This window comes from Giraffa tippelskirchi, chromosome 10 (assembly GCF_054371585.1).
Source record: "Giraffa tippelskirchi isolate mGirTip1 chromosome 10, T2T-mGirTip1v1.2.pri, whole genome shotgun sequence".
Taxonomy (NCBI): domain Eukaryota; kingdom Metazoa; phylum Chordata; class Mammalia; order Artiodactyla; family Giraffidae; genus Giraffa; species Giraffa tippelskirchi.
Genome location: NC_137284.1, coordinates 136,546,397 through 136,559,191, shown reverse-complemented (window position 1 = coordinate 136,559,191; position 12,795 = coordinate 136,546,397). Strand labels below are relative to the sequence as shown.

The window sequence follows — 12,795 nt, the reverse complement described above, 5'->3', positions numbered from 1 at the left end:
AGACCTGGAACATCACCACTTGTTTTCATCTGTTTACTGAGCACTTAGTCTGTGCCAACCACTACCCTACCCTAAATTCCTCATCTCATAGTCTTGCTTAGTCCTCCCTGCAAGTCTATAAAGTGGATATTATGACCAGTTTACAAACAGGGAAACTGAGGCATGTAAGATTGGGCATGTAAGATTGGCTAAGCCAGGATTTGAACCCAGCTCAGTTTGCTTCTCCTGTATACAGATGAGGAAGGGAACCCCAGGGTGGCAGCGTGACCCAAAGGGCAGGAAGACTGGTGGTCCCAGAGCCCGAGAGTGATGAATTCGTGGGGCTTTTTTATAGGGCTGGGTCCTGGATCCTATGCAGGAGAAGTCACCCCCACTTGCTTCCAGCTTCCAGTCCCCCCCCCAGGCACTCTCCTGCACCTCTGAGCCAGGGTTGGGGTCAGGATGGGGCCTGGGGGCCCCGGGTGGAGGTGCCATCAGGGAAGCAGGCGCCACAGGCCTGGATGACAGACACCAGAAGCCCTCCCTGAACAAAGGCTGGGTGGGAGGCGGCCTGGTGTGTCCCCACCCCCCCTCTCCCAGTGCCTGCTGAGCCAAGACCACAGTCAGCGAGGCGGGGCGAGCATGGCCAGGGCCGCGGCCTTCCTGCTGTCCCTCATTCTGCAGCTCACGAGCCGGACACTGGCCCCGGGGACCGGCAGAGGTAAGTTGGGGTGCTGAGGGTTTGGGGGCAGCCAGATGGGACCTTACCTCTTGCTCAGCCCAGCCTGAGGGAACAGCTGGGCCGGGAGGGGGGCTGCCTCCCCGAGCCCTGCCTTGGGGTGTGTTCACCTCTCCGGCCAGCCTGAGTCCTCCCCGTCGGTGGAGGAGCCAGCGTGGTGGTGGCAGCACGGAGGCTATGGCATGGGGTCCTGGGGTCCCGGAGCAGGAGCAGGCTTCCTGCTCTGGCCTCAGGAGGAATTCCTGCAGGCAGCAGTGGGGGAGAGGCTGCGTTGGAATCTGGGAGTCTGAAGTTAATTATTTGTCTTGAGAACAGAGGAAAAAAAAAGAAGGTCTGCCATAGGAACTGGCGTTGAGTGTCTGTGTCTGGCTTTCCTCCAGAAGGACCTGCAGGAATAGAGGGGTCAGTGCAGGGATTGTGTCGGGCGCGGGGGGCAGGGAAGGGAGGGGAGCTGAGGACAGTTCCATGGGGAGCCATCAGGCTTTGCACAACAACCAGGAGCTCTTCTCTGCAGGTCTCTCCAGGCGAAGGACTGGCTGGATCTTCCCTGAGGGTCCCAGAGGACCCCAGCTTTTCTCGACCCCCTGATTGTGTTTGCTTAAGCAGACCTGGGGGCTGGCAGTGGCCTGAAAGGAGGAATCATGGGGCATGGGGTATAGAGCTGGGGTGGAGGGTATAAGATACCAGGACCCCACCCTTGGCCACCCTTCATGGGGCCAGGAAGGGAGCTAGGTACCACACCAGGACAGAGAGCCATTCCAAGTGACGACACCCTGCCCAAGGTATGGGTGTCGGGGGGTAGGAGAGTGGGCTGAAAAGATGACGGGCACTTGGGAAAGGTTACATTTGGGCTTGCTGCTGGGTGCCTTCAGATGTAGGATTTAAAGCGACTGTGCCAGGAGAAGAGGGGCAGCTGGAGGCAAGGAGACTTCAGCCTCCAGAGTGGAGATAGAGGGGAGAGGAGTGGAGCTGGGGAGATGGGGTGGGGGGATAATCGGCTGAGACCAGAGACTAATGGGGTTTGGGAGGGGTACCAAGAGGGCAGCTGAGCCCCAGATTTCTAGGTAGGTGGGGGTGGCATTGAGCTTCCCAGGTGTTGCTAGTGGTAAAGAACCGACCTACCAATGCAGGAGACCTAAGAGATGCAGGTTCGATCCCTGGGTCAGGAAGATCTCCTGGAGGAAGAAATGACAACCCACTCCAGTGTTCTTGCCTGGAGAATCCCATGGACAGAGGAACCTGGTGGGCTACAATCCATGGGGTCACAAAGTCGGGCACAACCAAAGCAACTTAGCATATACCACAAGGGTGGCATTAAACAGGCCAAGAAACTCAAGACAAAGTAGGTTTGGACAAAAGAAGGCAATTTAGGTTTTGGACTAGAATCTCCAACCCACTTTGGTGGAGGCAGTCAAGGGGCTGGGGAGTGAGCGACATTGTGCCCTTGCTTCATTGAACTAGTGTTCACCAGAAACCCTTTCAGCTGCCCAGGCCAGCCTCACTAATGAGATGCCTCTGCAGAAGGACTCTTCCCTCTCCCTCCTCCCCTTCCTCCTCCTCACCCCCCTCCTGCTCCAGACCCTCTGCTGCCCTGCCCACCTCACCCAGAGGAGGAATGATGTTTGGGAAACAAGCCTGGAGTCAGACAACAACCACCTGCATAGTCTTTATTTTCCTGGATGCAGAAGAGAGATCAAAGTGAGGTGAAAGTGGCCTTCTCCAGCCTCTCCTAGGACCCAGTGTCATCTAGAACCCGGGACAGGCTATCTTCATTCTGATGTAGCCTTGAAAGCTAGTAGGGGCCCTGCCAGCACTTTCCCCAAACCCTTCAAGAAATGCAGCCACATCCTGCTTTCTGGAGCACACTCTGCCCAGGGTGGGTCACCAGGCTTCTCTGCCACAGGCCTGGAAAAGAGTGGCAAGGCTTGGGCATGGCAGCAGGGGGAAGAGTTGCCCATCGCTGTGCCCAGAAGCGGTGTCCTTTCTGAAGGTGAAGCTGAGCAGGTGGAGGCAGGGTTTGCTCACAGACCCCAGGTCCCTGAAAGCAGGCCCATCTTTCACTGGTCTGTCTCCCTCTCCTGCTGACTATGCTGACTTGTGGGCCCTCCCAGCATGACATGTCAGTTCCCCAGGCCGTCCCTGGCCAAGACCCCGGTTTGAATGAGGCTGGATGACCCTGGCATGTCCCCTGTGGCTGGGGACCCCTGCAGAGTCAGAGCAGGCTACAGGGAAACCTGGTCTATATCCTCCCCCAGGCTCCCAGTGAGCTGGGATCCCTGGGGCTTATACCTGCCTGAGGTTCTTGTTACTGTTGTTCAGTCAGTAAGTTGTGTCTGACTCTTTGATACCCCATGGACTGCAGCACACCAGGCTTCCCTGTCCTTCACTATCTCCCCGAGTTTACATCCATTGAGTCAGTGATGCCATCCAACCATCTCATCCTCTGCCACCCTCTTCTCCTTTTGCTTTCAATCTTTCCCAGCATCAGTGTCTTTTCCAATGAGTTGGCTCTTCTCATCAGGTGGCCAAATTATTGGAGCTTCAGCTTCAGCATGAGTCCTTCCACTGAATATTCAGGGTTGATTTCCTTTAGGACTGACTGGTTTGATCTCCTTGCTGTCCAAGGGACTCTCAAGAGTTTTCCCAGCCTCACATTTAGAAAACATGAATTCTTCGGTGCTCAGCCTTCTTTATGGTCCAGCTCTCACATCCATACACAGATACTGGAAAAACCATAACTTTGGCTATATAGGCTCTTTTAGCAAAGTGATGCCTTTGTTTTTTAATATGCTGTCTAGGTTTGTCATAGCTTTACTTGGGAAAACTGGTCTGGGTCACGTTTGTCCACCCAGGGCACCCTCCTCCTCCTCCCATGCTTTCACTCCAGCTCCTCACAGACCATCTGTCCTTCCCAGGACGGCGGGTTTGGCAGGTGGACAAGGATGGGGTATAGGACGGATATCATTGGGAAGACAAACCCAGGAAGCCTTGCTAGCCCCTCACCCATACGCCCTCCCTGGATTCTTGTGCCTTCAGGTGGGGCTGTCTCCAGGGAGCCCCTTGGCCTTGCTGACGTCCACAACTACCAGTCAGAGGGGCCAGCCCACTCCTCAGCCCCTGTTGGGGCTCCCAAGGAACGCTGGCGCCCCCTGGAGGAGCGGCTGGAAAGGCTGGAGGCTGAGGTCACGGAGCTCAGAGAACAGGTACCAATGAAGGCGGTGGGTGTGCAAGGGGCATGGCAGGCCTGGTGTAGTGGGAAGAAAGGAGGGAAGGGGAGCCTGTGGGACCATGAAATAGAGTTTTGTTTTAAATGCACATAGAAAGGCTCTTATCTGAACAGTTAACATCGATTCTTTCTTACAAGAGAAGGACCTCCAGGTATTTGTCAACCAGATTTTCTTTCACGTTCTTTCATGTATTTGGTGAACATTACGGAGTACCTACTTCATAAAAGACATTGTCAGGGAAGATTTTGGATGGATAAAGGTCTTTAACTGTTGGATAATGGGGACTGGGTCCCCTTTTGTGTAAAGAAGAGGACTGGGGGCCCATGCTCCTCTGGGAGCCTGTCCAGACCCCAGGCCATGAGACCTCATGTTGTCTGAGCGGGGTGCTGCCTGGAGGTGGGCCCATCTCTGCTGTCAAGTTGCCTTCTCATCCTGCCCTGGCTTTCATACCCTGCTGGAGACGGTGGGGGAGGCTGAACCAGTGCCTCCTGCCCCCACCTCTTCCCCAGAACAAGGACCTGCAGGGCAGGGTGACCCAGCTGGAGTCCTGTGAGTGCCACTCGGCTTCCCCCCAGTGCTGGGGGTTGGGTCGGGCCAGGCCCGAGGGAGCTCGCTGGGAGCCCGACGCCTGCACAGCCTGCATCTGCCAGGATGGGGTTGCAAACTGTGTCTCCAAGCCCGGCCCGCCCCACTGCCATGGTGAGTGCCATCCGCCTGCCCGTGGGCACCACCCTGGGGCCTGGAGATGCCCCTGAGTGACAGCACCGTGTCCTCCTTAGGCTGCAGCCACAATGGTCAGGCCTATGGCAATGGGGAGACCTTCACCCCAGATGCCTGCACCACCTGCCGCTGCCTGGTGAGTTCTCATGGACCCCCGGGATACCCCACCCCTGTCCACCTCACCTCAGCTGCCTGTTGCTGTAGCTGGTGTGCAGAATGTTTAGAAGGGGGCGTCTACCTGCCATCCCCCCAAGCCTTGCCCTTGGCAGCCTTCAGTTGATTCTGAATTGTTGTGCTTTCTGGAGCTCAACCCCCACAATGCACACAGAAGGGTTCCTGTCCTCCCGTACCCACCTCCCCACCTGTGCACCCTCAGTGTCCCCCATTCATGCGTCTGTCCCAGTCATCTACCTGCCTCTTCTCCCTCACTTGGCTCCACTTTCCTCCAGCCTTCCCTTCTTCACCCCTCCATGGAGGAAGCCCTCGGTTCCCTTCCCAGGATCTCCCCACTCTGGAGATGTGACTGGCTCTTGAAAGTGCTGGTTTCCGAGGGTCAAGAGTGGCAGGAGATGATGGGGGTGGGGATGAAAGTCCCTTTTCTGCCCTTGGGCCAAGGGTAGCCTGCAGACTCTGAGCCCACTCAGCCTCTTGCTCCTCCGGTGGGTCCCAGCCTGGGGGGAGGTTTCAGCTCTAGAGGACCACCCTCCAGGGTTCCATCACCTGCTTCCCCACAGGAAGGAACCGTAACTTGCACCCAGAAGCCATGCCCGAGAGGACCCTGCCCAGAGCCGGGAGCGTGCTGCCCACACTGTGAGCCCGCTCAGCTTCCTGTCCACCCCAGCTCCACCTCCCACACTGGTTCTGGGGCCCCAGAGCCTGGCCTGCCCCCTGCAATGTGCCCAGAGGGTGCCTGCCTGCTTGCTCCGGTTTAGGGAGTTTGGAAGCGAAATGCAAGTCAGCAAATGCTGCCTCTGGCCTGGGACCGAGCCAAAGGCTCGACATGATCTTCTCCCTTTCCTCCAGGAGCTTCTAATCTAGTGAGAAGATGAATTTATATAGCTGGTGTAATACAAGATTTAAGAGCCAGTGAACAGATTAAAGCAAAGCAGAGAAAGGTAGTAAGTGGCTGGTTGCCAGAGAAGAGGGCAGGAAAGCAGGGAGGGCTCTATGGACAACAGGTCATCCAAGCCGGGTCTTCAACGGAGAGTGGGGTTTCCTCAGAAAGAGGGTCCTCTGCGCACCAGAATGCGGAGACGTGTGTCACAGCAAATCAGCCTGGGAAGGCCAGTAGGAACAGGCTGCTATAAGCCTTGCAGTTTGGACTTTTTTCTGTGGACAATGGAAGCGGTTGAAGGCCGCAGAGCTGGAGTGTGACATGTTCCAAGAGGCATTTTTGGAATATTCATCTGGTATGGGCTAGATGCAGGAAGACCAGGTAGAGGGTTATTACATGCCCAGTGGTCTGGGCACGGAGCCAGAGACGACAGTGGGCTGCAGAAGGAAGGTTGTTTCTAAGGAACATGGTCGTATGCCATGGAACAGTGGACTCTGAGCTTTAGGAGATTGGGAAGGCCATGGGCCAGTGACATGAAGAGAGCTGGGCAGAAGTGACTGCTGGGAAGTGTTACTAGCTCATAGTTAGGAAGATAAGGTTTCCAGGTTCAGCAAATAAAAACAGGATGCCCCGTTATATTTGAATTTTAGATAAATAGCACATATTTTTTAAAGTATGTCCTGTCCAATATTTGGGCTGTACTTATACTAAAAAATTTTGTGTTGTTCATCTGAAATTCACATTTAAGTGGATGCCCTATATTTTATCTGGCAACAATACTGCAGGAAGAATGACAGTTGGTAGTTTGAAAGGTAGGACAGGGGCCCAGGCACTGGTTGAGGTCTGGCAATGTAGCCTGAAAGTCTTGGCCAAGATGAGATGAGGAGTAATGTCTTTGGAGTCATTGGATCTCAGTGAAAAGGGACACACACACACACACACATACGCATGCACATAGCTTGTAAGACACATGGTGCCTCAGGGCCATTGCTAGTCCATATGATGTCTTAGAGAGCTGACTCATTTGAAAAGACCCTGATGCTGGGAAAGATTGAAGGCGAGAGGAGAAGGGGACGACAGAGGATGAGATGGTTGCATGGCATCACCGACTCAATGGACATGAGTTTGAGTAAACTCCAGGAGTTGGTGATGGACAGGGAGGCCTGGGGTGCTGCAGTACATGGGGTTGCAAAGAGTCAGACACAACTGAGTGACTGAACTGAACTGAACTGATGATGTCTCTGGTGAAATTTTAAAAAAAGTCACTCTTCCCTCACTGCTTCCATGTATTGTAAAATGATGGACCTACTGATATTAGAGTCAGACACTATAGTGCCATCTGCTGAAATGTTGTAGTAAATATACAAGTCTGATTCTCACCTGAACGGTGCCCCTTTGATGTGACATTCTTGTCTTTTGCCCCAATTCTCTGGGTCCCTTACTTGGGGGCCTGGCCCTGGTTTTGCAGGCTGCCCTGGAGGCCACAGGGATGGGGAAACGTGGCAATTGGAGCGCTGTGTTATCTGCACCTGCCAGGTAAGGGAATCAGAGTCTGGCCCCAACTACAACCTACATCCCTAATGTCTGGCATACCCCAGGCCTGGCAGTGCCAAGCCTGATCTGGGAGCCAGGCAGGGCTGCTGCTGCCACCCTGGCACTGAGGCCTGGAGCTTTCTAGGCCTCCACTCAGCTGGGGCAGTGGAGAAGGAAGGAGGGCTCAGTGTCTGTCCTGCAGGCAGGGACAGTGCGGTGCCAGGGACCCTCATGCTCAGAGCTCAACTGCCTGGAGAGCTACACCCCACCTGGGGAGTGCTGCCCCGTCTGCCGGCCAGGTGACCTGCCCCTGTCCTGCCCACCCCGCCCCTCACCCCGGCCTCAGCCCCAGAGGGTTCCATACCTACTTGGAGTCATGCCTTCCCCTGGATGATGGCCACCCACCTTGCTCTCTGCTGACCGGCCCATCTTTCTGGCAATCCTCCCCAGGCTGTGAGTATGAGGGGCAGCTTTACGAGGAAGGGGCCAACTTCCTGTCCAGCTCCAACCCTTGTCTCCAGTGTTCCTGCCTGGTGAGTCCCCCATACCTTTACCCAGGCCCTGCTCCTCCTGGGATGCCCGTGCCTGCCCTGGGCCACACCTGCCACTTTTTCAGCCCCTCACATACCTCCCGAGGCCTGATGCCAGAGAGATCCTCTCTCCATCCCCGCCCTGTGGCCCAGCCTGCTCTCTCTGGGAGCAGACCTGGAGGCAGCACTGCTATGGGTGTGTTACAGAGAAGCCTGGTTCACTGCGTGCCCATGAAGTGCCCGCCCATCCCCTGCCCTGAGCCAGTCCTGAGGCCTGGGCACTGCTGCCCGACCTGCCAAGGTGAGAGCCCCTGCCCCTTCCCTGGTGGAGCTCCAGGCCTGTTAGGGGCTGTTAGGCCCTTTTGTCAACCCAGAGCCCACTCTACGGACCCCTGAGCTGGGGATTCCATCAGCGGGGGAGCAGTGCCTGACCACACCTGCTCCAAGTTCTGCCGTTGTCCCTTAGTGCTAGTCTGCCTCTGAGGGAGTTACTCCGTGCCTCAGTTCCCCATTTGTAAGAGGGGGATAATGATACTGTATACCTCAATGCTGCTGCTAAGTTGCTTCAGTCGTGCCCGACTCTGTGCGACCCCATAGACGGCAGCCCATCAGGCTCTGCCGTCCCTGGGATTCTCCAGGCAAGAACACCGGAGTGAGTTGCCATTTCCTCCTCCAATGCATCAAAGTGAAAAGTGAAAGTGAAGTCACTCAGTCTTGTCCGACTCTTCGCGACCCCATGGACTACAGCCTACCAGGCTCCTCTGTCTATGGGAATTTCCAGGCAAGAGTACTGGAGTGGGTTGCCATTGCCTTCTCCGGTATACCTCAGTAAACATTGACTATTACCTGCTTTGTGCAAAGACACCCGGTGGACCCTCGAGGCAGACCACTAGAGGGTGACACTGAGTCACAAGCCAGGACTGTCGCAAAGGCGGGATTAGATTACACACAGATACTATGGAAACTCAGAGGAAGGAGACCTAGTGGAGACCTAGTCCAACCTGGGCACGAAAGGGAGGGCGTCCTGGGGGTGGTGGGTCCTGACTGAACCTCAAGGCTAAAGAGCAGTTCGCTAGGTGAAGGTCAGAGGGCATGCCAGGAAGAGAGGGCAGCTTGGGACTGACACTCCGTGTGAGGTGGGAGTGTGTTGGTTGGGAAGGTGCAGGCTAGTGGGTGTGGCTTACACTGAGAGGTGGGGAGGGGGCAGAGACAGGTGGGCGTGGCCATGCTGGCCCTGGAAGACCTAGAAAGTCAGGCCAAGGAGCTTGGGCCTGACCCTGCCTGAGGTGCTGGGTAGCTGGGGTGAGGGGTCCAGGCAGAGGCAGGATCTGGTTGGGTTTAGGCTCCAAGGAGGACCCTCAGAGGGCATGTGGAGGAGGGAGGGTCTGGCTGAAATTTCCACCAGGCCTCCTCTCTGCCTGTCTCCCCCAGCTCAAGGCTGCACAGAAGATGGTTCTCGCAGGGAGCATGGCCAAGAGTGGACCACCCCTGGGGACCCCTGCCGGATCTGCCAGTGCCTGGTGAGTCCCCATGCTGCTCCGGGGCTGCCCCCACCACTCCCCGACACCAGGTCACCCAGATTCATTCCTTCACTCCACTGAACACATCCCAAAAGGCACCAAGAGGGGACAGAGATGGAGGAGACCTGATTCTGGAGACCATGAGGGCGGGGAAGGGGTCGCGCCCTGTATGTCCAGTTCCAGGCACAGTAGGTGGGCAGTATGTTTGTGAACCCAAACCAAGGAGCTTCAGGTTACAGGAGGAGTGAGGCTGGGCAGGCAGGATGTGACAGGGGCACAAGCTCCAGGGAGGGAGAAACAGTTCACCTGACGTCTGGAGCTCTGCTGTCTGAGCTAGAGCCACTCCATGTAGACACTGAGCCCTTGAAATGTGGCTGTCCCATTTGAGATGGGCTCTAAGGGTAGACTATGCACTGGATTTCAAAGACATATTATGAGAGAAAGGGACATAAAATGTCTTATTAACACTTCATGTTGATTACATGTTGAAATAACTTTTTGGATATATTGGTTTGAGTGGAACATTATGTTAACATTTAGTTCCATCTGATTCTTTTTCTTTTTGGATTTTGACTACCAGAGAATTTTAAATGGCATATGTGGTTTGTGTTATATTTCTATTGGGCAGCACAGATCTAGAAAAACTTTGTGGGGAAGGTGGTGTTTGTTTAGGTCTGAATGAGTGAGTAGGATTTGAGCAGGGAGGTGCTATAGACTGAATGTGTGCCCCACCTCAAATTCATATGTTGAAATTCTAACCCCTAAAGTGATGGTATTAGGAGGTAGGGCCTTTGGGAGGTGATTAGGTCTTGAGGGTAGAGCCCTCATGACTGGGATTTTGTTGTTGTTCAGTTGCTCAATCGTGTCCAACTCTTTGCGACCCCATAGACTCCAGCACACCAGGCTTCCCGGTCCTTCACCATCTTCCAGAGCTTGCTCTAACACATATCCATTGAGTCGATAATGCCATCCAACCATTTTGATCTCTGTCATTCCCTTCTCCTCCTGTCTTCAATCTTTCCCAACATCAGGGTCTTTTCTAAAGAGTCAGCTCTTCGAATCAGGTGGCCAAAGTATTGGAGCTTCAGCTTCAGCATCAGTCTTTCCAATGAATAATATTCAGGATTTATTTCCTTTAGGATGGACTGGTTGGATCTCCTTGCAGTCCAAGGGACTCTCAAGAGTCTTCTCTAACACCACAGTTCAAAAGCATCAATTCTTCGGTGCTCAGCCTTCTTTATAGTCCAACTCTCATGTTCATACATGACTACTGGACAAACCATAGCTTTGACTAGACGGACCTTTGTTGACAAAATAATGAATGGAATTAGTTCCTTTATAAAAAAAAAAAAAGACCCCAGGGGATTTCCCTGGTGGTCCTCTGGTTAAGACTCTACACTTCCATTGCACAGGGCACGGGTTCGATCCCTGGTTGGGGAACTAAGATTGTGTGTGTGCCACAGAGCACAGCAAGTACAGCCAAAAATTTTAAAAAAGACCTCAGAGAGCTCTCTTACCCCTTTCACCATGTGGGGGACACAAGCAAGAAGGCAGCAATCTATGAAGCAGGACTGGGAACATCCCCTGGAGGAGGGCATGGCAACCCACTCCAGTATTCTTGCCTGGAGAATCCCATGGACAGAGGAGCCTGGCAAGCTACAGTCCATAGGGTCTCAGAGTCTGACATGACTGAAGCGACTTAACAGGCACTCACACTTGAAGCAGGAAGGGGCCTTTCACCAGACACTGAAACTCCTAGCACCTTTATTTTGAACTCCTTGGCCTCCCAAACAATGAGAACTAAATCTTTTGTTGTCTATAAGCCACCCAGACTATAGGATTTTTATTACAATAGCTTGAATGGACTTAGACACCAGATATAGGGAAGAGTCAGGACAAAGCCTGGGGGAGAAAGGCAGGGACACGAAGGCCTAATGTCCAGGCAGGGTGCACACCAAGGAGGGCTATGGTTCAGAGGGCTGAAGCAAGAGCCACAGAGCTTCTTGACAGCTCACCAAGGATGAAGGACTCCACTGTGAAGGCCATAGTGCACCCACCCCTTGTAACCATGTGCTTCCCCACCTTGTTCACACTGATACCCCACATCCCCACTCCACCTGTGAGAGAGTCACTGGCTGCCCAGACACTTGTGGGGCTGGAGGTAGCAAGCCCAGGTATAGATGTGAACTCCAGGGACTGGGTCTGTCTGGGAAAGACCATGGGGAGTCATAGCAGCTAAGTGTTTGTTAAGTGTCAGCTTCTGGAGGTGGATGCCACACCACACACACTTATCTTAGGCCCTTACAAGGCTATGAGGACAGGACTATTATTGTCTCTTTAAAATTTTGTTATTTTATTATTTAAAAAGTTCTTTATTGGAGTTTAATTCCTTTACAATGTTGTGTTGGTTTCTGCAGTATAACAAAGTGAATCAGCTATCAGTTCAGTCACTCAGTCGTGTCCGACTCTTTTCGACCCCATGGGTTACAGCACGCCAGGCTTCCCTGTCCATTACCAACTCCCGGAGTTTACTCAAACTCATGTCCATCGAGTCAGTCATGCCATCCAAAATCTCATCCTCTGTCATCCCCTTCTCCTCCTGCCTTCAATCTTTCCCAGCATCAGGGTCTTTTCCAATTAGTCAGTTTTCACATCAGGTGGCCAAAGTATTGGAGTTTAAGCTTCAGCGTCAGTCCTTCCAATGAATATTCAGGACTGATTTCCTTTAGGATGGACTGGTTGGATCTCCTTGCAGTCCAAGGGACTTTCAAGAGTCTTCTCCAACACCACAGATCAAAAACATTAATTCTTCAGGGCTCAACTTTCTTTATGGTCCAACTCTCACATCCATACATGACTACTGAAAAAACCATAGCCTTGACTAGACTAGAATCAGTTATACGCATACATGTATCACCTCCCTCTTGAGCCTCTCTCCCACCCCTCAGCCCCATCCCACCCCTCAGCCCCATCCCACCCCTCTAAGTCATCACAGAGCACTGAGCTGAGCTCCCTGTGCTATTGCAGCAGCTTCCCACTAGCTAGCTATTTACACGTGATAGTGTATATATCTCAGTGCTGCTCTCCCAACTCATGCCATCCTCCCCTCCCCCACTCCCTTCCCCCGTGACATAGGTCCATTCTCTACGTCTGCATCTCTATTCCTGCAAATAGGATCATTCTCTTTTTCTTCCAGATGAGTAAACTGAGTCACAGAGAACTTTAGGTGACACGCCAGGTTATGCATCTGTATTCGTTTTTAGGGCTACAGTAACAAAGTGCCACAAACAGAGTAGCTTAAACAACAGAAATTGGTCCTCACATGGTTCTGGAGGCAGAAGTCCAAGATTGAGGGAGACTCTGTTCCAGGCCCCTCTCCAGCTCTGGTAGCTGGCTGGCAATTCTTGGCATCCCGTGGCTTCTGCCTTCATTTCCACATTACTCTCCTTGTGTTATGTCTGTCTCCAAATTTCCCCTTTTTTAAAACACACCA

At 53.5% G+C, this 12,795-nt stretch overlaps 1 protein-coding gene across 1 annotated transcript in view; it reads left to right on the top strand.

Moving 5' to 3' along the window:
- The first annotated feature begins 621 nt into the window (after positions 1-621).
- The window catches only part of KCP (kielin cysteine rich BMP regulator), a 38,241-nt gene continuing 26,067 nt past the window's right edge, over positions 622-12,795 (top strand). Inside the window, exons 1-8 of the mRNA XM_081531177.1 lie at positions 622-700; positions 3,755-3,921; positions 4,455-4,644; positions 4,725-4,801; positions 5,400-5,480; positions 7,699-7,785; positions 7,990-8,083; positions 9,220-9,302. Coding sequence (XP_081387303.1) covers positions 622-700; positions 3,755-3,921; positions 4,455-4,644; positions 4,725-4,801; positions 5,400-5,480; positions 7,699-7,785; positions 7,990-8,083; positions 9,220-9,302 — 858 coding nt within the window. The remainder of the gene's footprint in view (positions 701-3,754; positions 3,922-4,454; positions 4,645-4,724; positions 4,802-5,399; positions 5,481-7,698; positions 7,786-7,989; positions 8,084-9,219; positions 9,303-12,795) is intronic.